This window comes from Eschrichtius robustus, chromosome 20 (assembly GCF_028021215.1).
Source record: "Eschrichtius robustus isolate mEscRob2 chromosome 20, mEscRob2.pri, whole genome shotgun sequence".
Lineage (NCBI taxonomy): Eukaryota > Metazoa > Chordata > Mammalia > Artiodactyla > Eschrichtiidae > Eschrichtius > Eschrichtius robustus.
In genome coordinates this window covers 65,402,678-65,425,056 of record NC_090843.1, presented here as the reverse complement: position 1 = coordinate 65,425,056, position 22,379 = coordinate 65,402,678, and the positions used below count along the sequence as shown (strand labels likewise).

The window sequence follows — 22,379 nt, the reverse complement described above, 5'->3', positions numbered from 1 at the left end:
GGGAGCCCCTCACCGCCCCCTCCCTTGGCTCCACCCCCATCCCACCTGCTCCCCTCTCCCTGCTCACCGCCCCTCCACCACCGGCCTGGCATTCAAAGCCCTTTCCGAGCCCCCTCAGTCTGCCTGCTCCCCAAGGGCCTCAGGCTGCCCTGCTTAGGACCGCGCTGACGGCACCTTCCCCGTGGACACCCTGCCTTTCCTCAAGCTGGGGCTCCACCGAGGCTGCCCGCCCCGTTCTGGATGCCGCTGGCCCTCAGAGCCCAGCTCTGGCCCCAACTCCCCACCTGGCCTGTAGTCCCCCACGCTTCCCGAGGCCCTGGTCTGGGCAGAACCTGGGCCTGAACGAGTACGGGCAGGTGCAGCTATGTCTCCCAGGTGGCCACGTCCAGGGCTGGCCCCTCAGAGCTCGTCCGTCCCGCGGGGCCAACGGAAGAGCAGCAGCCTCCGTTTCGTGCACCCTTGCCCGCCCTCCCTCAGGGCCTCCAGCCTCCCCCAAAGTGTCTGTGGTGGGCAGGGGCGTTGGATCCCAGGTGGAGCCCAAAGTCTCCGAGTCTGTCCAGCAAGTCCAGGCACAGGTGTGCGGGGCCCTGGCCACCTCCCCAGTAGCCAGCCTTTGGGGCTTTTGGATGGAGGGGAGGGCAGGCCCAGCGGGTGGTCACCCACTCAGCCCGTGGTTCCTTGGCTTGAGCCCCCAGCGGGTGGAACCCAGGGGTCGTCAGCCCTCCCTGGGGGTGGTGCCATTGGTGTTTGGAGTGGGCGGGCCCTGCCGGCCACCCTGTGACATCACACAGCTGATAGCCGATGGGAAGAGGCCGGCGGAGGCCCCGGAGCTCCCCTAGCCTACGGGCCCTGAATGCGGCGGTCTTTCCGGGGCGCTGGGCCTGTCCCAGTTGACATGAAGCACAGGAGGCCGGCCGGACAGTCAGGAGGCCCACGTTCCAGTCCAAGGCCCTGGGCTGGGGGTGCCCGTGTCCTCTCTCTGGACCTCAGTGCCCGGTGGATGGCCGGTCCACTGGCTCTGCCCCTGGGCCCACTTGGGTCACAGGTGCACCGGCTGGACGTAGCTCCGCGGGAAGAAGCCGATGCGCCCGCAGAGACGGCCTCGCCACCAGCAGGGGTCAAGGCGCTCCAGGACCTCGATGATGTCACCACGGCGGAAGCTGAGCTGGGAGGGGTCCTGGGCTGAGAAGTCAAACTGGGCCTGGGCAAAGCAGGCCCGGGGCGGCTGCGAGGAGAGGGAGCCGTCAGTGGGGCTCCTCAGGAGCCCCTGCCGGGCTGTCCCCACGGAGGCCCCAAGATAAGCGATTTCCCACAGGTGGAGAGGGGTCTTTCGGGCAGAATTGGGGTTGAACTCAGCTCTGTATCCAGGTCCAGACGATGGCCACCCCACCCGTGGGCCTCCCGCTGCCCGCCCCTGCATATCTGCGGCACAGACCCTGTGTCTACACAGGGCACAGCCAGTGTCCTGGCGGCCCAGTCGGGACCACAGGGCCAGTGGTCAAGGGACCTGAGTCCTGGGCCTCAGCATGGGACTTTGGTTAGGTCCCTGCCCGCCTCGGGGTCTCTTTCCTGACTCTGCAGCAGCCATGGTAACTTCTGACCCCAGGCCCTAGAACCACAGGAACAGGCCTTATAAACTATAAAGTGACGCGTAGCTACGAGCAATTCACTGCTGTTGCCCTTGGCCAGGCTTCGAGGGCAAGGATGTCACTTTACACTGCTTCCCTCTCTCAGGCCTGGTTCCAGTCTCATCTATGCCCCAGGGTGACCTTGGGTGAGCCCCTGCCCTCTGGGGGACTTGGTTCCCTGCCCACCCACCCCCCTTCGGATGGCAGCTGGACGAGGGCCCCCTGCTGGCACGTGAGCCTGGCGCCATGAGGATCACACCCAGCGCCCTGGCCCTGCCTGCCCACCAGGCTCTCTGCCCCAAGCCTGCGGAATCTTATCCGGCATGGGCCTTAGGATCACGGACAGGCTAATTAGCGGTTCTCTGCCCAGGAACGAAGAGGGGGCGTGGGTCCCAGGGGACTGAGCCAGCTCTGGAGTCGCCCTGCAGGGCCGGTGACCCCAGGGCCAGGCCAGAGCGAGGCGGTGGGTGTTGGGGAGCCCTCCGGCGGCCCCCAGCTCCATCCTGGACCCCTCACACTTTCCAAGGGCAGAGCTGGCCCAGGCAGCAAAGGGAGGGGATGGAGGTCTGAGAGGCAGGCCCAGTGGGGACTGGGGCGAAGAGTCCCTGAGACTGAGCTCAGAGCCGGCCCGGCCCCCAGGGGCAGGCCGAGTGCGCTGATGGGACGGAGGGTGCGTGGCAGGGGCAGGGGCTCCTCCTGAGACACTGTTTACTCCCCGACATATCAGATCCCAGGGTTCACCCTACTGGACCGAGAGGAAACTGAGGCCCAGGTGAGGGATGAACCGGCCCTAAGGCCACACACGGCGAGGCGGCGGAGTCTAGGAACGGGCAGGACTGGAGCCGCAGCCCAGCAGCCCCTCCCCAGGCCCTGGCCACAGCCGTGCTCCCCGTCCTCTGCAGAGCTCAAGTTCACTGGGCTGTCCAGGGTCCCGACCTCCAGCCCCAGGCCTTGCCGACACCCCCTCCCAAGCAAAACAGCACGTCGGGGCCAATAAGCACACTGGCTGGTGTCGTCATCCTAATGAGAGTGAGAGCTGGTCCCCGGGGCCCCTGGACGAAAGAGCTGGCTGGTAAATCGCTGTTACTATGAGGACCAGGGGCGGCCGGACCCCGCTCCACCCGGCCAGGACCTTGCCCACGAGCACTCACGCTGCCCTGCGCCCCACCCCAGGCCGACTCCTCCAGAGCAGAAGCCCGCGCGGACCCCACCCGGCAGGTGGCCTCGGGTAGTCACGTCACTCCCTGAGCCTCAGTGTCCTACCTGTACGTGGGGACCAGGAGGCTCCCAGGAGGCTCAGCCGGTGTCAGTACCTTCACTCATTCAACAAACAACCACTGAGCACCTGCCGGGGGCGCCCGCACTGCTCCTGGCTGAGAACGGGCTGGCTCAGTTTGCCTGGGGAGTTTCCACCTGCTCCTTCCCTTCCTTCTCTGCCTCCCCTTTCCCAGCCCTGCTTGTCTCCTGCAATGCCCAGGACAGAATTTTAGAAGCGGGGCTGGACCCACCTCCTGCCATGTGGGAAGGGGGCGTCGGGCCCCTGCGGAGAGGCCCCCTCGCCCACCCGCCCCACTCACCCACCTTGTCCAGGGGCTCCTCGTCCCGCAGGAAGACCTGCCGCTTCTTGGCGATGGTGCTGGTCCGGTAGAAGGCGACCAGCTCATTCAGAGAGTTGAACTTCTCCTCCCACAGGTAGTACTTCCCCGAGGCCTCACGCAGCACCTTGAAATGCTGCACCTGGTCCCCGTAGCTAGGGGGGAGGACACAGACCACCTCAGAGGGGCCCACGGCGGCTGGGCCCTCCCCCCATCCCTGCCCCCCGGAACCAGGCCTTTTGCTCTCCAGGTGAGGCTTGGAGTCAGGAGAGGAGGTGGGGAGGGGGGGTCCCAGGCCCCATTGACCGGCTCTGTGAAAGACGCGGTGAGTCCCCACCTGGCAGTGGAGTGTGGAGTAAAGGACGTGGGCCTTGGACCAGGCCACTTTCTTGCTGTGTGACTTTAAGCAAATCACTTAACTTCTCTGAACCTGTTTCCTCATAATACCTCCCTTCTGGGGAAGTGCTCGTGTACTGGCAACATTAAATGGTTCCTCTGAGAGGTGGTCAGACAGCATCTCTTCTCTCCAACGTCCCCCAGCCTCAACACTCCTCTCCCTCCCCCACCTCGTCCCCTCCCAGCCCTTACAGTCCCTTGAGGGGTGAGTCCTAAGACCATCCTGCCGGTGTGAGAGGAGCTCAGGCCTGTGGGATGCTTCCTGTCCTTCCCTGCCCCACATCCACTCCCACCTCAAGAGCCTTCTATGGCTCCCCATTGCCCTCAGGGCAAAATCTTAACACCTCAGTCTCCAGTTCTGGCTCTGATGACACGTCCAACCTCATTTCCTTCAAATACTCTCTGATGCCTCCTCTCCCAGCCTTTGCCCAGCCTTGCAACCCACCACCACCAAGTGCCTTCCAGCCCAGCGGAAGGGGTAGCCTGCGTCTGCCAGACTGGCCAGCAGGGCAGAGGGACCTGCCTGGAACATGCGGCACGTTCCAGGCCAGGACGGGCTGTGCAGGCTTGGGGCAGCCTGAGTTCCTGCAAGCCCACAGTCCAAGTGTTTCTAGGGCGTGGACAGGAGTATGGTGTCCATCCCCCCAGTTGCCCATCCCTGCCTGTGGCTCACTTCCTCCACCTATCAGCCCTGGGGCTGGTGTGCTGCCTTGTTAAAGGTTAAGATGCAAGATTTAAGATAGAGAGAGATTTGTTCCAGGTAAATACCTTCTGTTCTGTGTGTGTGTCTGGGATGGGAGGAGGGGGGAATCCTCCCACCCTGCCCAAGTCAAGAATCCAAACCACACAGAACCTCTCTCTCCACTTTCAAGCATGCCTCCAGACTTCTGCATACACTATTTCTTCCAAATTCTTCTTGAATCAAACTCCTACTCGTGCTTCAAGGCCCGCGCGTAAAGTGGCCCAACCTCTGCGAGCTGCCTCAGATGCCCTCAGTCAGAGTCCGGGGGCTCCTTGGGTTCCTCGGCCCCTTGTACAGCCAGCCTGTAACCCGCTGCTCACAGACACCCAAAGGCAGGGAGATGGGGGGCGGCCCAGCTCTAGCCCAGTCGGGAGAGGCTGGGCTCAGGGGCGAAGCAGCATGGCCCGAGGGGTCAGTGCTCACGGGCTGCACTTTTCCTGGACCCTCCCCTCCCGGCTCTGAGCTGTGGTCCCAGCCCCTCTAACACACGTCCACTCTCAGGGCAGCAAGCTCCATCCACAGAACTGAGGCCAGAGAAGGCCTGAGACTCTGTGACCAGGCACAGCCATCATCCCCAGCCCGAGACAAAGCCGCTCATGTGCCGTCAGCAGGCATTGTTCCCAGGTGACTAGGCCGCCACGCTGTCGGCTGTGGGATGTGCGTGTCCGTGTCCCGGGATGGGAGGAGGATGGGCAGGCAGGCGCCTCCTGCCCCGTCTGGCCTGCTGCAGCCTCGGCCCTTCAGGCCGCCCCCCAGCCTGGGTCTCCCTAGTGCCCTGTTCCGGCGGGCTCAGGGTTCTTCCGGTCCCTGGACCGTATTCTGGGAGGCAGAAGGCCCTGACTCCGTGCCGGCCCCGAGAAGAAGCCCAGGGTGCGGGCGGCCCCCGTCCTCTGGGTAAGAGGCGGACGAGAGTGTGGGAGGCTTGAAAAGATCTCAGCCCCAAATGAGCACAACCCTGAACACTTTGGTGTTTGAAGTTTATCTTCAAAAGCTTGTCTTACTCAGAGGGTCACCCGGAAGGGAGCATTCCCTGATCATACCCAGGTCAGGGGGCGAGACCTGGGAAGGGGGCAAGGGACCCAGGAGGTCTAGAACCTTGCAACCTGACAATCGGCAGATTCTCAAACCTGGGACGCTCTCGTGGTCCAGCCCCCCAGCCTGTGCGTGGCTCGTGGTGGGAGAGCGGGGCCCAGCTGGGCTGCTGCATCTGTGAGCGGGTGTGGCCGTCCTGCTGCGCCAGCCCCTGGCCTGACCAGTGACCCGCCTCCATGTGACAGGCCTGAGGACCCAGCACTTGGGCAGTCTCTCTCTCTCCCAGCCAGCCTGTCTCCCGCCTCCCCAGGCCCGAGTCTGAGTCCAGATGGCCCCTGAGCGAGGAGGGACGGCCCTGTGGGGTGAGCCCTCCTGAGCTGGAGGGAAGGGCAGACCTGGGCACAGGGCGGTGGGCTGGCCCAGGCGTGGCCAGAAGAGGGGGCACCTGGAGCTGGTGCACCACAGTGGGCAGAGCCTGGGGTGTGTGCGTGTGTCCCTGCCTGCTCTGTGGGAGGGACCGGACGTGTACATCCCTCTCTGAGCCGCCATGGGTGTGTTTGTCTCTATGTGTGACCCCCATGTCCACCTACCCAGGGGGATGAGGGCTGGGCCTGGCCCCTGGGCTGTCAGAAGACCCCAAGGATGAAAGGCCTGATGCTAGCAGCCACCGGTCCTGCCCAGCAGGTTTTTCTGGCTTGGTGGCAGCAGCAGCAGAGGTGACAGTGGCAGCCCAGGGAGAATAAACAAGGCTGGGGTAAGGTCAGGAGCCCCAGCACCCCACCCCCCACCCCCAATCAGGGCCTGTGGACCCCCGGGTGGAGGCCAGGGTGCTAACTGCCCGCTGGATGATCTCCGTTAGGCATGGCCCTTCTCTAGGCTCAGTTCTCCCGTCTGTGAAAAGGGAGGGGGTGGATTCCCTGTCCAGCAGCGGACATGAGATAGATTCCAACTGACCTTGGGACTGCCAGTGGAGACAGACTCCCCCTGGATCTTTAGGCCTCAGGGAAGAAGAGTGGAAGGGTAGACCTGGTCTTTCAGGTCACAGAGGGTCAGTGGGCTCTAGCTCCACTGTTTCTGGCTGTGTGACCTTGGGCAAGTTACTGCACGTCTCTGAGCTTTTGTTTCCTTACCTGCACACTGGGTTTCCAGGGTCACTTCCTCCCTGTCTTTGAGGGCATAAAATTGTGCCCCCCTATTCTTTCCTGCTTCATTTTCCCAAGAGCCTTTATCATCTTCAAAGATTTTATATATTTTACTAATCATTTAGAAAATTATATATATACACATACATACATACATACGTACATACATGTATAAAATTGTCAGTCACCCCAATAGAACGTGAGTTGCCTAAAGGACAGGGAGCTTCGTCCGATTTGTTGGTGGTTGAATCCCCAGCACCAGGCACAGGGCCTGGCGCACAGTAGGGGCTCAGCGACCAGGGCAGCAGAGCAAACACGCTATTGACTCCAGGGCACCCCTGGCCTGAAAAGAAGTAAAACATCTCACTTGGGAGCAAACCATCATTTCTGACAAAGAAGCCCACAGCAGCCTGGAGCAGAGTGTGGGGCAAAAGTAACACAGCCCAGGCGGTGCGCCCCTGCCCCGGCCCACTGGCCACCAGCTCAGACATGCTCCCAGAGGTGGAGGGGGACAGCCCCCTGTAAACTCGTAAAGGGCAGCCAGCCGTGGCCACCATCACTCCGTGAGGCAGAACAAGGCCCGTAAACCCCACCTCTGACAGCTTTATGAGGCTTGGCATGAGCGTGCAGGAGGTGCCACGCATACGGGGTCAGAGTCCCCAGGAGCGCAGCCAGCGAGGACAGAAATGCTCTCACACACGGATCTGCGTGACCGTCACCCAGAAGGGTGGCCATCGGGTCACTGGACTTCATGATCTCCAGGGCTACTATCTCCACGTGGCAGATGAGGATGTTACAGCCGAGGGGGACGGAATCTGCTGAGGTTACGCAGCAGGTCCAGGGCAAGGCCAGGACGAGAACTGGGCTCCCCGCCCCCGTGTGGCCACTGGCCCTTCTCTAAGAGCCCGGGACCCTGGGGCGTGGGCCAGGAGGCACGGTGTGGCCCTGGGAGGGTCAACATGATGATGATTACATAGCTGGCATTTGGGGAGGACTCACTGTGTGCCAGCATCACACTAAGCACCTTACAAAGATGTTCATTTTGCAGACGAGGAAACAGGCTGGGGTACCTTGCCCAGGGTTATACAGGAGAAGTACCAGAGCTGAGATTCTTGCTCAAAAGCCCCCCTCCTAGCTGCCCTGAGTCTGTTTCCTGCTCTGATCCCTGCCCAGTGGTCCTCCAAGGGCCCTGAAAGGCCCCCCTAAGAGACAATGGATCAGAGTCGGGGCAGGACCCGGTCCCGGCCCTGGGGGATGAAACCGAGGCTGGAGGGCGCCACCTGGTGGTCCTGTGTGCAAGGGGCCCAAGGTTCCGGTTCTGAGCTGGGGGAGGGGGCTTGGCCAGGATGCCTGAGGTGTGGGGGGGAGGGGGCATGTGCTGGGATTTCTCAGAGGGACACTCCCAGACCCCTTCCCAAGGTAGCATTGGAGCTGGCTCCCCAGAACTGCCTGTCTCCCCTCCTGGTCAGACAAATGCCTTGCTGTCCAAGCCCACCTCTCTCCGCCCCACCTCTGGGTCTTTGCACATGCTGTTCCCTGGGCCTGGCATCCCCTCTCCCCTCTTTGTGCACCAAACTCCTACTCATGCTTCAGCGCCCAGCTCAGATGTCACTTCCTCCACCCTGTGGAGTGTCTGCTGCCACTGAACTTCCCTCAGTCAGGCATCGTGGAGACCCCGGGCCCCCACTCCCTCGGGGACTCCTCCCCTGTCCAGCAAACACACACACACACACACACACACACACACACACACACCCAAGGGTTGAGCTCGCTGGGCTGACCCTGTGCGGGGCCGGCGGGGCTGCACACTCAGGGAGACGCCAGGAGAGGGCAGGGCGCCGGGGCACCCACGGCGGACGGACGTTCAGGCCATGGGATCGGCTCGCTGGCCGTGCTGGGTGACCTTGGGCTTTGGAGCTGATTCCAGGAGCCACTAGAGGCCAGAACAGCCCGCCCGGCTGGCACCATTCCCAGGAGATGCCAGGCCCTGGGAGCCGGCACAGGGAAAACCGCCACTTCCTGCTTCTGTGGGCGACCCGCTGGGCTGTGGAGGGAGGGGGCGAGCTAGGGGCTCCAGATGCCCACGACCATCAACCACCGGGGTGGGAGGTCAGGGCCATGAACTGGTGTCTCCCACCGCCCCCACTAGCTGCGCCCCCATTTTTAAGGTGGAGAAAGAGGGGCTCAAAGAGGAGGAGAGCCATTGCCGTCGGTCGGGATGGCAGCCTGTTCCCAGGGGAAACGGAAGTGAGAAAAGCCATGGCTGATGACAAAGCTTGGAGAGGAGCGGGTGAGGGCTGTGACCCCCGGGATGTGGGATCACCCACCCCCAGCAGCCCTCCTGACCTTGGTGGTCCCCCCAACGAGGTGCCTCCTGGCCCGGAAGGGGAGACGCCCACCTCCCAGGGCTCTGGTGTGCTGACCACACACCACGAGCTCTTCACAGAAAGGACGGGCAAGGCCTCCCCTGGGATACGTTTCTGCAGCCAGGAGCCTCCAGGCCCAGGCTGGTTGGAGCCAGGAGCCCTCCCTCCCCCCCCCCACCCCCCAGTCCGTGGCTGCCTTGTGGGGATCCCCCTGAGCCCGGCTCTGGACTTCCCCCACCTTACCCATCAAAGCCACCCTGTGTTCATTTATCCTTTAGAAAATCAGCCAGCCACTGGCTGTGAAGCATTCCAGTTCCAGGAAAGGGGACACGCGAGCGGGGCCACACAGCACCCCGAGCAGCCACTGCTTCCCAGAGGCCACGCTGCCCCGAGCGCACCCTGCCCCTTCCGGCCGGCCGGCAGCCTCGCCGCGCCAGTGCCCACAGCGACCCGACGGTGGTGCTGCCGGTGGTCCCGCTTCACAGACCCACGCCGCCTCCCCACCCCAGTCCCAGCGCCATCGGCTCCGCCCGGCTCCTCCCAGGGCTTCCCCCCGCCCCGCAGCCAGAGGCGTCAAACCCATCTCCCCTGCTCGGGACCCTCTGCAGGGCCCTGTTGCCCTGGGGTTTCCCATCGGGACCTGTCAGGCCCATCTCTCTGGCTGTGACCCCCCGTTGCTGGCTCTGCCCCACTCACCCCAGGCGCATTCCCACCCCAGGGCCTTTGCAATTTCTGTTCCCTCTGCCTGGAAGCCTCTCCTCCCAGATGCTCACTCCCCGGCCCCAGGCAGCCTCCACCACCAGGTTCAGATCCCTGCCCACTGGCTCCTGCTATATTCATTTGTCTCCTTTTTTCATTTGTTCAGTCTGTCTCCCCCACTAAGACATAAACCCCAAAGGGCAGCGACTTTGTTTTTTTTTTCACTGTCATTTCCCAAGTCCCTAGAACAGCCTGGCACATGGCATGTAGCTCAGTGACAATTCCTTGAATTGCTGCACCTAGATCCTACTGTTCCAGGAGCTGGGAGTAGGAAGGACAGAGACCAGCTGGGGCCCTGACCCCTTCACCCCCGACCCCGGTTCCTGCCCCTTCCTTCCAGCCTGGATTCCTCCACTGCCCGATTGTGACCTTTGGGATTGGGTTCTGAGCTGCCCAGAGGCTGCCACCCTGCTTCCGTGCCAGCCACTACTCTAATGGCTCTAAATAGAATGACTCATATGTTCTTTGCAATAACCCATTTTACACGTGAGGAAACAGGCACAGAGAGGTTAAGGGACTTGCCCAAAGTCACACAGTCAGGAAATGGCAGAGCCAGAATCTGAACCCAAGCAGCCTGGCGCCAGGGTCCATCCTGTCAACTATGTAGCACACAGGGGAACCCTGTCCGGAGCACATCCTGGACACCTGCCCTGGGTGCCCTGCTGCTCTCCCACCCCCAGTCCCACCACATCAACCTCCCCTGGTGACTTGCTGCTCATGGAACAATGGCCGACCCTTAGGCCCAGCGCTTGAGGCCTCGCAGCCAGCCCAAGCTGCGTCGAATCCTCCAGCTCCGGGCCACACCCTGGGGTCTGCATCATCCCCGACCCCCAGAGGGTCGCCTGCTTCCAGGCATCTGTCGTTCCCTCCACACCCTGCAGGCCTGTCCCTGGCCACCCCACTCCACACACCCCGGGTCAGAACTCACTTCACAGAGACAGAGAACTCCCCTGGGGAGCTCTCGCTCTCCCGGATCAGGAAGGCTCCCGGGTGGTTCCGCTTCATCAGAATTTCTTCTGCCAGCTGCCGGGAAATCCTGCCCGAGTACCACCTGCAGAGAGGGGGCAGGTGAGGGCGGGGGAGGCCAGGCTACCCTGCCCCTATGCCAGGCACCCGACACTGCCAGGTCCTCACCGCAGTCCCGAGACACAGGAAATACGACGGCACCCACTTTACCCAGAGAGGCCAAGGTCATGCGCTGTGAAAGGCAGGAGTTGGGCCCAGTCCCAGCATTCTGGCTCCTGAGCCCAAGCATTTCCCACCACACCAGGCAAACACACACCTCGGTGAACCCCAACCCAGCCAACCCCAGCTGGGCTTTTCCATTTCAGATTCTTAAAAGTAAAAAAATATTTTAAAAGATGACCCCCACCCCCACAAAAAAAATAGCAGCTTTGATCTGGTGAGGAAGGGTCTCTCCCTGTACCCGTTTCACAGATGCACAAACTGAGGCCACCTGGACTTTTTCTCACAGGTTCAAGTCCGTTTTCTCTCTGACCAAACAGAACTGGGTATACAGAAGGTGCCTTGTAAATGCTGAGAGTCTGGCAGGGCCTAGGGGTGAGAGGCTGGGATCCAGCTTCTCTTCCAGCCCTGCCCACTGTGCTCTTTGGGGCTCGCCCACCCTCGGAGGGTCCAGGTGGTCTCTGGCTGGCTTCTCGGTCCCCGGATTTGAGCCCAGTCCCTTAATGGTTCGGGTGGGGGAACTGAGGCCCAGAGCAGGTGGAGTCTCACGGTGGGACCTTGGTGCTGAGGGCCGCCGGAGCCTCCCTTCCCTGTACAATTTCCCTTCCCTCCTTCAACCGAGCTTCCTGAGCTTTCTGAGCGTGGCCCCGGGCGGATGTGAGGCAGAACTTTTCCTGTTGTATCAGGATGTTGACAGCGAGCCCTCCAGGCCCAGCACAGAGGCTCAGGTGCACACAGACCGGGTCCTGCCGGTAACCCCACCCGCCAGCCACGTGTGAGCCCTTGCAGTTCCTCCGAGGGCTTTTTACTAACGTGCTTGGCCTGTGTGCGGGGCAGGTTGGGCCCCGGATGTTCTCAAGTGATGACTGAGGGGAGGAGGACAAACACGCAGCTCAGCTCGGGTGCCGGCTCCCGGGTTCTGGCCACAGGGAGAGCCCGTCGCCCGGGGCCGCCAGTAGTGGCAGTGCCACCGGCTCCCTCTCTGCCCGCTTTCCAGTCGGAAATAAAGTCCTGGTCCTGACATGGTGTCTCAGAGCCCCCCCCAACCCAGAAGTGAGGTTCTAGCCCATCGCTGCCCCCCAAAATGGGGGGGACCCTGGGCCCATCTCTGGGCGGGTGGAGGGGAGGCAGTGGAGGTGGGGGCCGAAGGCGGGGCTCCAGGGAACCTCCGAGAGCTCGGCCTGGGTCTCTGGAGTCTGGGAGTCCCGGATGAGGCCTCGAAGCCGAGGCTGAGCTCAGGGGGCCCCGGAAGGGTGCTCCTCCGGGGAGCCCCCAGCAGGACCCAGGTGCAGTGCTGCCGCAGGAGCAGGGGTCCAACAGGGCCCTGCGTGGGAGTTTCCAAAGAACCCACAAAACTCCACAGGAGGCATCAGCGTGTGGGCGGCTGTCACCCTCAAAGGATTTTGCAACAGCAGCCTCGAGGAGGCCCGCCCTGCCCCTACCAGGTCCTCGGTGGCTCGGGGACAGAGTGCGGGAGAACAGCACTCCCGACGCCCCAGAGCACAGCTCGCTCCACGCGTGGACGCCTCCATTAGTCCCCATTGTAATGACGTGGAAATTGAGGCCCAGGGAAGGGCAGGGATCCCCAAAAGTTGCTCCGCCAGCCTCTGGCCTCCGACTCTCCCCCAGCCCACCCCCCTCTCCCAGCTGCTCTTTCGGTTCCCCCGTCCCCTCCCAGTGAGCACAGCCGGGGCCCACAGCACTGGCGGCAAATCTCACCCTGCCTCTTGCCAGCTGCGTGACCCCGGACAGGCCACTCAACCTCTCTGTGCCGCCACCTCCTTGCCCACAAGACCGTGATGAGAACACCCAGCTCGCAGGGCCCTTGGGAGGGGGAGGGCGCTGCCGCCTGCAGGTGTTCACCGCCGCTGCTGTGAACTCCTCCCATGTGTCACCCATTAGCCTGTCTGCGGCCCTCCCAGCAAACTTCTACTCTACCTCCCAGGCCCAGCAGACCGCGCCCTCCTCCAGGAAGCCCTTCTTAACGCCCACCGGCCACGTGGCTGCGTCAGGGGCCTTGGTGACCCCTGCCCATGAGGCCCAGAGGCTCTGGGAGCAGCTGGTCTGCATCACGCGGCCCCCTCCACGGGCTCCCTGGGCAGGCGGAGGTGACGGTGGAGCTCAGGGAAGGAGTGGCCTGGCGTAGACACGAGGCCCCTTGGGACCCCTGCCCTGCCCCCGACCCACACCCTGGAGCCCAACGGGCTGAGTCAGGCACAGAGCTGGACTTTCCCCACTGCTATTTCGGGGCCAGGGCAGGGGCTGAGGTTAGCCAAGGATGCATCTGGGCACGGCCTCAGGCAGGTGGGCATGGGGCCTGTCCCCCATCCCTACTCTGTCTCAGACACAAGTGGCCAGAGCCAGCCCCAGGGAGCCCAGGGCCATCAGACACTGGAACCCTCCATGGCTCCCAGCTGCCCTGGTGGAGGCTTGCCTGAACCACCAGCATTGCCCCGACAGGCGTGGCCCCAAAATCTATCAGCTTTTCTTTCCTCCTGAGCAAACAGAAGCCTCTGCTTAGGCTTCTCAGCGGCCTCCCACCTCCCAACCTCCTGGCCTTCACCGGCTCACAGCCTCCACCTGGAGGCTCCCACTCCCCCCGTGTCCTCCGCTGGCCTGGCCCTGGCCAGGTTCTCGCTGGCTCTCTCCCTTTATGACAGAAAGTCTTTAAGGCCGGAGGACAGGTCCCTGCCCAAGGTCACACAGCCCAGAGGGACCCTGCGGACCTGGAGACCAGGCAGGGGACCTGGGTGGGTCGGGCCCTTGCCCAACACAGGAAGTCCGAGGTGGTGGCAGCTTTGGAAATAACTTGAAGACAGATAAAGAGGAAATGACCTCCAGGCCCTGCACCTCCCTCCCCTCCACCCCACAGCCACACACGGGCCCTGACCTGCCTTCACCTCTGCAGGAGTACCACTCCCCACCTGGCTCAAATGCCTCCATGGCTCCCACCACCCTCCGCCGGGCGTTTGAGGCCCTCCTGCCGGTCCCACTGCCAGGAGTTCTCGTTGTTCGCGCTCCCAGGAATGCCCTTCTCTTTTTCTCCTTAGCTAACTCCTACACACATGCTTCAAAAACCTCACTTGTTGCCACCTCTTCTGAGAAGCCCTCCCTGGTTAATTATCTCGACGCGGACTGCCTTCCCTTGTCACAGTTTCTTTATGTCCTGTCTCTCCCACAGGACACGACTGCTCTGACCCCAGCATCTCATCACGTGTCCCCAGCATCACCCAGGTGGGTCCCCTCAGGCAGTGGCCAGTGTCTGGCGAATGACCGAGTGAGCGACTGTGACTTGGGGCTACTTCAGCCACCACTCCATGAATATCCAGTTGGTTTTTCCCAGATTCTTGGCCACTTAGGCCTGTTCCGGGGTTGAGAACAGGGCTTTCAGCGTTGGAAGCCTGACGCGGGGGCTTCCCTGGGCCAGCTGGTCCCAAGCCCGAGGACACCTGGGCTCCTCGTGACTCCCGCTCTGCCCTGTCCCAGACTCTGCTCGGCCCATGTCCAGCTCCCCTGCCCACAGGTCTGCCTCCTTCCCACCCCTCCATGGCCCCTCACTCCCCACCCCGGCACAGGGCTGAGTCGGCCTCTTAGAGGAGCCTCGGCCCTCCTTGTGTTGCAGATAGGGAAACTGAGGAACAGAGAGAGCGGGAGTCTGCCTGAGGCCACACAGCAGCCAGGGGCCCCGCCGGCTGAGCGCCCAGGGCCCTGTCCTCTCCAGGGCTCCTACCGGGATGCTCTCCGGTGTCCCAGGTCCTCAGTGTCGTGGCCTGGGCTGGCCCCGACTGCCACCACTTGGGACAAGTCCCCACATGTCTGTCCCCCACCTCTGCTCGGGGAAGGGACGGGGGTCCCCAGACAGATGGCGGGAGGCGGGGCTGAGGACTTGCAGGCAGCTCAGCTCAGCCTGGGCCAGGCTGGGTGTGGACGTTTGGCTTCAGGGCCGGGGTGGGGGCCCTGCGGACATGCGGGGGTGGGGCCGGCCACTCACGGGTGGGGCTTGACGCGGATGTAGTTCTTGGGGACGAACCCCTCTGCACCCCGGAGCTCGGCCTTGTACCAGTTCTGGTCGTCTTCCATGTTCAGAATCTGCGGGCGGGAGAGACACGGTCACCTGGTCACCTAGTAGCGACGGCTGTCTCCCTGCTGAGGGCCCACACCAGCCCTGGGGCCCACTTCCCAGAGGGGAGCGAGGTCGCAGGGTGATTCCACGGTCTGGGGGTCACAGAGGAGAATTTGGTTGGTGGGTTGAGCTTTGGGCGGGGAGCTGGGGCGGGACTCTCAGTTCGTGCCACCCAGACCCCCGGGAGCTGGGGGACAGATCCGGGGCCCCTCAGTCCCTGAGCTGTGGCCCTGAGCATGGGGGGCCCACAGCATTTGATACGAGGCACGGAGCCAGGGGTCGGGGGTAGGTTTGCGGAGGCCCCGCCAAGCGGTGGTCACGGGGGTCACTCGCATTTACAAGCTTCACGTCTGAGCTCAGGGGTGACGATCAGGTGGGGGCTTCAGACACCGGGGAGCAAACGAGAGGCCTCTGGGCTGCGCAAGGCCGAGGCCTGGCTGCTCGGGTCGCAGACTCCCCGTCGCCTTGCAGGTGGGCCGAGGGGAACCGAAACCTGGGCGGGGCGGGGGGCCGCTACGGGCGGGCGGGTGGCGGAGGCCGCGGGGAGGGCGGCCAGCAGGACGCTTGGGCTCCCTCCCCACTCCCTGGGCAGGCTCGCCATGTGTCACCCCTTCTCACACCGGCCCCCGAGGCCGCCTTCACCAAAGGCTACTTCACAGAGGAGGACACAGGCCCAGACAGGGGAGGGGAGCAGGGCCACACGGCAGGGGTCTTAGGACCGGGGCCCCCCAACCCCAGTCTTCACCCCATGCCTCCTCCCACATTGTCTCTGGACCCCAACCCGGGGGCCATCTCTCCTCTAAGTCCCAGGACAGGTCTCCACGTCAGGTCAACCCCAGTGGGGATATTGGTTGCGACAAAAAATCAGACGCAGATCAGCAGCCCAAGCAGGGAGCACCATGGGAGCAAAGGCTGGGACAGCAACACAGATGGTTTGGTTTTACCAAGAGGAGCTGAGATTTGCCCCCTGGGCCCAGGCCTGGCCCCTCCCTCGTCTGTCTGCCAGGTCCCTTGAGCCCCTCCTTCCTGCCCCTGCAGTCTGGGCCAGACCAGCGTCCCCAGGGACAGCCGGAAGCAGGTGGCTGACTCAGGATAACTTTTGCTGAAAACTAAACAAAACAAAAAACTCCCCCAACTTAATGAGAAAATTAGGGCCTGCGGGTCACAGACTCAGTGAAGATTCTTGGGAGCCTCGGGCTCTAGACCACTCTGCCTGCCTCTGACTCTCTCCACAGCCCTGGCCTCAGTTTCCACATCTGTAAAACGGGCACATCTACGGCCTACATGGCACATGGCAGTCTTTTGTGACCTGCAAAATCCTGTGTGGACATGTGGATGTGACGTATCTAATCTATCCCAGTTTTGTTTTGGTTTTGTTTTCCTGTCACCTCCACTCCAAGGAAAGACCCAGAAATGTTCTGATTGGTTGTATTAGCTGAATTCTTGCTGTTAACATTGTTCAAAGCCCCCAGACCCTCTGAGACATGGGAATCCCCGACCCTCCCTGGTGAAGCTCACACCTCGGCCTGCCCCTGCTTTGCCCCTGCAGTGCCCTTCTCCTGGGTGCTGTCTTGTGCCGCCGTCCCCTGGCCAGTGAGGCCACGGAGCACCTCCTGCGTGCCAGGCGCTGTGCCCAGCCCAGTGATATAGCAGGAAGCAGGAGGTCACATTTTAGTGGGCAGAGGCAGACAAGAAACAGGAAGGACACAAGTAAACAAGGTAATTTAATGTTCTGCTATGTAGTCTGAAAATATACATCAGGATGACATAGATGGAAGGTGCCTGGTTGGGGGCAGGGGGATTGTCAACAGGGGACAGGTGGGGGTGGGCAAGAAAGGCCTCTCTGAGGAGGTGGCACATGAGCTGAGGCCCGAATTACAGGAAGGAATGAGACATGAGAAGATGTGGAGAACAGTGTCCAAGGCAGAGGGAACAGCCAGTGCAAAGGCCCTAAGGTGGGAGCAAGCTCTGTGCCTGGAACAGAAAGGAGGCCCCTGTGTCTGCGGTTGAGCGGGGGGGCAGTGCTGTGAGTTGAATGGGGAGGGTGAGAGTCTGAAGGTCTTGTACTCCGGGATTGGGGGGGGGGGCGGGACAAGGGGGCCGTGAGGAGCAGGCCCAGGTGAGCAGTGAACGGGGCCTGGATTGGGGCTGCTGAGACGTGGTCAGATCTGGGGTAGGTTTTGGCAGAGCGGCTGACAGGCGGGATACACGAGACGGAGAGGAAGCAGCCGAGACAACCCCAGGCTCTGGGCCTGAGCGCGGGCAGGCAGTCGTGACCGCCAGCTGCTGTGGAACAGCTGCGGGAGGAGGTGGGGAAGCTCAGGGTGGCTGGGTCGGGCCTGAGGCGCACCGGCCATCGCCGTGGAAATGCCAAGAGGCCGTGGGCTCCCCGAGTCTGGGTCCTGGGGGCCAGGCTGTGTGTGAGGAGGTGGAGGTGAAGCCACCACCCACACCTTTCCTCCAGTGGGGCGCAGCAGGGTCCTGTGCACCCAGAAACGCCTGCCCGTCGGCGAGGGGGCCTTTGTTCCAGGGAAGTGACATTTGGGGCCCCTTGTCCAGAGTGCGTCCACGTGCCACCGGGCTTTCGTCTAAGAGCAGAGCTCAGACTGGAAGAGCTTACCGGCTCCCAGAGGCCGGGATCTGCGTGTCCGCCGGTCACTGCTGGGCCGGGCCGGGCCTGGCCCACAGCCAGCGCGCAGGAAACATGCTCACGAAGGGACGAAGGGACAGGTCGTGGAGCTCAGCCACCAGCCCCACCCGCTGTCCCCGGCCCGGGGGAGGGAGAGGGGACACGGGGCGACATTGCAGCCACATTTTCATGGTTACAGAAATCAGACCCTGGGCTAGTCTGAGATGGGTGAGGAGGCACTTTGGGTACAAAATTTAAGGGAGCTCCAAAAAAGTCAGGGATCAAGATAAAGAATATTGTAAAGGAATATGTTAAAAAATCAAAATTAATCAAAATTTCTGAATATGGTCATTAGTTAATCATAATGTATCCATATTGCTCCATTAATGTAACAGATGTACCAGGTTAATAATATAAAATGTCACCAAGGGTGTGGTGTGAGTGTGTGTGGGCGGGGGGAGGGGGGGCAGGGTGTCAGATCGGAATTCCTCTGTACCATCTTCTCGATTTTTCTGTAAATTTCAAACTGTTCTGAAAAGAGTCTATTTAGGAACTTCCCTGGTGGCACAGTGGTTAAGAATCCACCTGCCAATGCAGGGGACACGGGTTCGAGCCCTGGTTGGGGAGCTAAGATCCTGCACGCCATGCAGCATGGCCAAAAGTTTTTAATATTTTTTTAAATTAAAAGAAAAATCTTAAATCAAGGCAGGCTTTGACCCGGCCCCTGTACAGCTGTGAGAGGAAGGACCCTAACTCCACGTCTGGCCCTGGAAGGATCACTTGCCCATCTCCGTCCTGTGAGGAAAGGCAGAGGTGTGAACAAGGAAGCGTGACTCGCTCACAGCATGCCTCCCAGGATTGACCGCTAGCTCCTCAAGACATTCTTTCTGGTGTTTTTTTCTAGGCACAAATCCAACGCATGAATGTCAGTTTCCCATCCCTAAAACTAATATCTATTGATTATGGGTCAGTTGACTCTCTGTGCCTGTTCCTTTGCATTCTGCTTTTTTGCCACTTAACGTTGCTTCACGAGCATTTTTACGTCGTTAAACACCCGCCTCCCCAAAGAGCATTCTTAGGGGCTGTGTGATATTTTGTGCCACCCCTGGGCAGGTAGCTAGGACGAGTCCGCACTGCAGACCCACCCACGGCCCCCAGCCCCGCCTGCTGCATTTTCTCCATCCACTCCCCTCTCCCGGCTCTTTGCGTGGCTGGGTCCTGCTCGTCCTTCAGATCTCAGCTCAGGTGTCATCTCTTTTGAGAGACTGCCCTGGCCACCCCCCCCCCATCTAAAGCTGTCCCCCTGCCCCTCCCTCCCACCCACGCTCTCCATTCCATCTCCCCAGGTGATTTCTTCCACCCATTTGTCACCTCCTGACGGCACTCACCCTCTGGAATGTCCGCTCCGGGAGGGCAGGGCCTGGGCTTTGTCCACTGCTGTGTCCTCAGCACTTAGGACAATGCCTGGTGCTGAGCAGGTGTTCGAGAGCTTGACAAGGGTTTGTTGAATGAAGGAAGGAAAAGGCAGCCCCTCCGGTGGCCTGTCATTCCTTGAAAGGTCCCCTCCCGGGTCTCCACGGACACAAGGAGCAAGTCCCATTGGGGTCTTAGCCGGGGTCTCGGCTAACATTTCAATCCTTCCTTCCTTCCTTCCTTCCTTCCTTCGACACCCCCGTGTCTTGCTGAGGGCCTGCCCTGTGCCGGGCACTGTTTTATGTCCCTGCCCCCAGGAGCCTCGGTTAGAAGCAAACACAGCAGGAGTCGGCCAACGCTCTGTCAAAGCTTAGTGGGAAACTTGGCCAATCTTGGGTGGGCAGGGGTGAGTGCAGGCATCCAGGAGGGAAGCGGGGATGTCACCGTTTTTACAACACTTGCCTTGGGGGACCCCACGGATCTACTCCCTCCACCCTGGTTCATCCCTCTGAGCCTCAGGTAGAACCCACCGGTCACCCCATTCCAAGTTCCCCACTGTTCCACTGCCTCTCAAGCCCCAAAGTCTGGAACTAGAGACTCCAAACTGCTCTCAGATTGGCAAACGAGGCCTCTGAAACAGACCTGGATCTCAAGAGTCTCGTGTTAGATGGTGCTGGTGTCAAGCCTGCCCCATCCCCAGCTGGCCACACGTCCACAGGTCCCCCCACCAGCCACTCAGGGTGGCCCAGGGCTGGCATCCCAGCACAGAGAAAGGGGGACACCCTCAAAAAGATGCGGTTCTTCTTGGAACCGTCCACCTCCTGACCTAGCCCAGCTGTTCAGTGTCACGGGGTTCAGAACACAGGTTCCAGAGTCAAAGGACAGGGGTTCACCTCTGACCCCACACCAGGCAAGCTGTGGCGCCTGCCTGTGCCCCATTTAGTCACCTGTGAAATGGGGCCTCAGCAGCTTAAATGGACGTTGATGTGCACCGCCGAGCTCGGACCTGGGGCTCTGTACGGGGTCAGTACCCGGGGGCCCTGCCCCTTCCTGGGCCCCGGCTCAGACTGGAAGCCTCATGCCCACTGCGCCGGTGCAGAGACCGAGGCCCAGCGAAGGGCAGGGGCTTCCTGAGCGTGACTTGGTGGCAGCTCCAGCGCCCGACTTGTGGCACGGCCCCTCCCAAATCAGGGCCCTGAGCTCTGCTTCCAGATGCAGACTTGTAAGCAGGGACATTTCCCGAGAGACAGAGCCCGGGAGCGCATCTGCCTGGGTCGCCCTGGAAGGCGTGTGTTCCTCAAGAGGCCACACAAGGGACCTGCGCGGTGTTGAGGCTTATCTTCCCTTCTCGCCTGCAGGGAAGCTCGTCTGGACCCCTAATCATTGTTGTTTTAGCCCCGATAGGTTAGTGTGTGTACTTAATTCCCAAGACCCTCTCTCTGTCTCTCTGCATCCGTCTCTGCCTCTTCCTCTCTCTCTTTCCCCAGCTGTCTTTTCAAATTCTTTCCTGGGAAACGGTGTTGAATCAACCCCTGCCAGGCACTATGCTAATGTCTCCTTGAATCCTCACAATGGCCCCCAAAGGAGGGATCACTAACTATCTCCCCATTTCCCAAATGGGGAAACTGAGGCTCAGAGGGTGGAGGTGGATTGTCCAGAGTCACAGACTCGATAACTGGAGAAGCCGGGCCCGTCTTCCTCCAGAGACTGGACTCTGTTTGGGGGGCTGTCCGGGCCCTGGTTTTAAGCATCCATCCCATCCCATCCCATGCGAGGCCAGCTGAGCCGGCTCTGGCCACCCTACCTTGAGTGTGTCCCCCTTGTTGAAGGCCAGCTCGTCGCTCTCTGTGGCCTGGAAGCTGTACAGGGCCACGGACTCCATGCCGCTGTCCCCGAGCCCCGGCAGCTGGGCTCTGAGCAGGGCCAGCAGCTTCCTGCTTCCTCTGCAGTCGAGGACCGTCTTCCTTTGTTTTGAGAGCGTGTTTGTGCTTTTGAAGCTGAGACTGAGACTTCCCCTGACAGGAGAAACAGGAAGCAGAGATGTCCCAGAACAGGGGGTGTGAGCCGCAGCCCCACCTCAGACCCCAGGGAGTCCCCGGGCAGCCCTGGGAGTGGGTCCTCCTCCTGCACCCACGTTACAGATGATAAAACTGAGGCTCCAGAGCAGAAATGCTGCAAAGCCATCCCCAGCTCAGACACTGTGTCTTGCGGTCCCAGCCACCCCCCCGCATTTGCCGATGTCTCCTCCACAGTTTCTAAGCTCCGATGCCTCCTGTGACTTCCCACTGCCTGCTGCATCGACCCCAAGCTCCTTGCCTGACAACCAGGGCCCTTCCAAGCCGCTACCCCCACCCCCAGCTCTCCAGACTCATCCTTTGCTACTCCCCTACCGTCTGAACAAACACGGACTCCAGCCACAGCCGAGGGACACCCCACATGTCCATTTCGTCCTCCAGCCTTTCCACATGCGAGGCCCTCTGCCTGGTGCTCTCTTCCCCTTTCTCTTCCCAGGAGACTCCTATTCATCCATCAAAGCCCAGTTCAGAAGGTGCCTCTTCTGATTTAAACAGCGGGCACCTTCAGCGGGATGGCAATCCTAAGGTCAACAAGGACTGCAAATAATCTTGACCTTTGCTTAGGTTTGCTATGGGCAGTGGAATCAGTGTGGTAATTCTGGGACAGGTGTGTGAGTATCGTGGGAAACACCATAAACGACTAAATACAGCAAAGCTGTTTGGAACCAGGGTTCTCTCCAGGGAAGGAGGGAGACCTAGACCTGGAAGGGGAAGGCGAGGAAGAGCCCTGTGTTGTTGGACGGGTATTGGATGAATCAGCGTGAAGTCAGATTGGGTTTTTTCTGTAAAAAAAAAGAGTTTTTCTTCCTTCATTTATATCAATAGGGTTACATCATGCTTTCAGATTTTAGTCAATGGATTATGATCTATTACTATTATTATTTAATTTTGATGCTTACATTGTCCCGGATTTGGCCAGTGGGACCCCCCTTCGAGATGTCCCCTTGTCCTTTTGACTCATCCCCACCGTTCTCTGAGCTCTTCCCATCTCTCTGACGGCACGTTCACGCTCTTCCAGGACTTCTGCCGCAGCCCTGGCACCAGGCGTCTCTGAGGGGTGGAAGATGGTATTTTCAGTGGGGGATGGTGTTTAGAAGCCAGGACTGAGCTGGTGTTGGGTGTGCTCCTCAGTACGGGGGTGTCATTGTTGCCAGGCCCTCTCCTCAGACAGAGGCAGGAAGAAAATAATAAAATAAAATTATATATATATATATACACACATTCATTATATATATATATATATATACACAAATTCATTATATATATATCACAAATTCATTATATATATATATAC

General features: G+C 60.9%; 1 protein-coding gene across 1 annotated transcript; it reads right to left on the bottom strand.

Moving 5' to 3' along the window:
* Positions 1 to 942: 942 nt before the first annotated feature.
* On the bottom strand, positions 943 to 20,892 carry GRAP (GRB2 related adaptor protein). Its single transcript, XM_068531177.1, has 5 exons — positions 20,815 to 20,892; positions 14,837 to 14,934; positions 10,589 to 10,711; positions 3,210 to 3,378; positions 943 to 1,225 (listed from the first exon to the last, which is right to left on the bottom strand). Exons 1-5 carry the CDS (start codon positions 20,890 to 20,892, stop codon positions 1,040 to 1,042), a joined length of 654 nt encoding a protein of 217 aa, XP_068387278.1. The 3' UTR covers positions 943 to 1,039.
* Between the last annotated feature and the right edge of the window lie 1,487 nt (positions 20,893 to 22,379).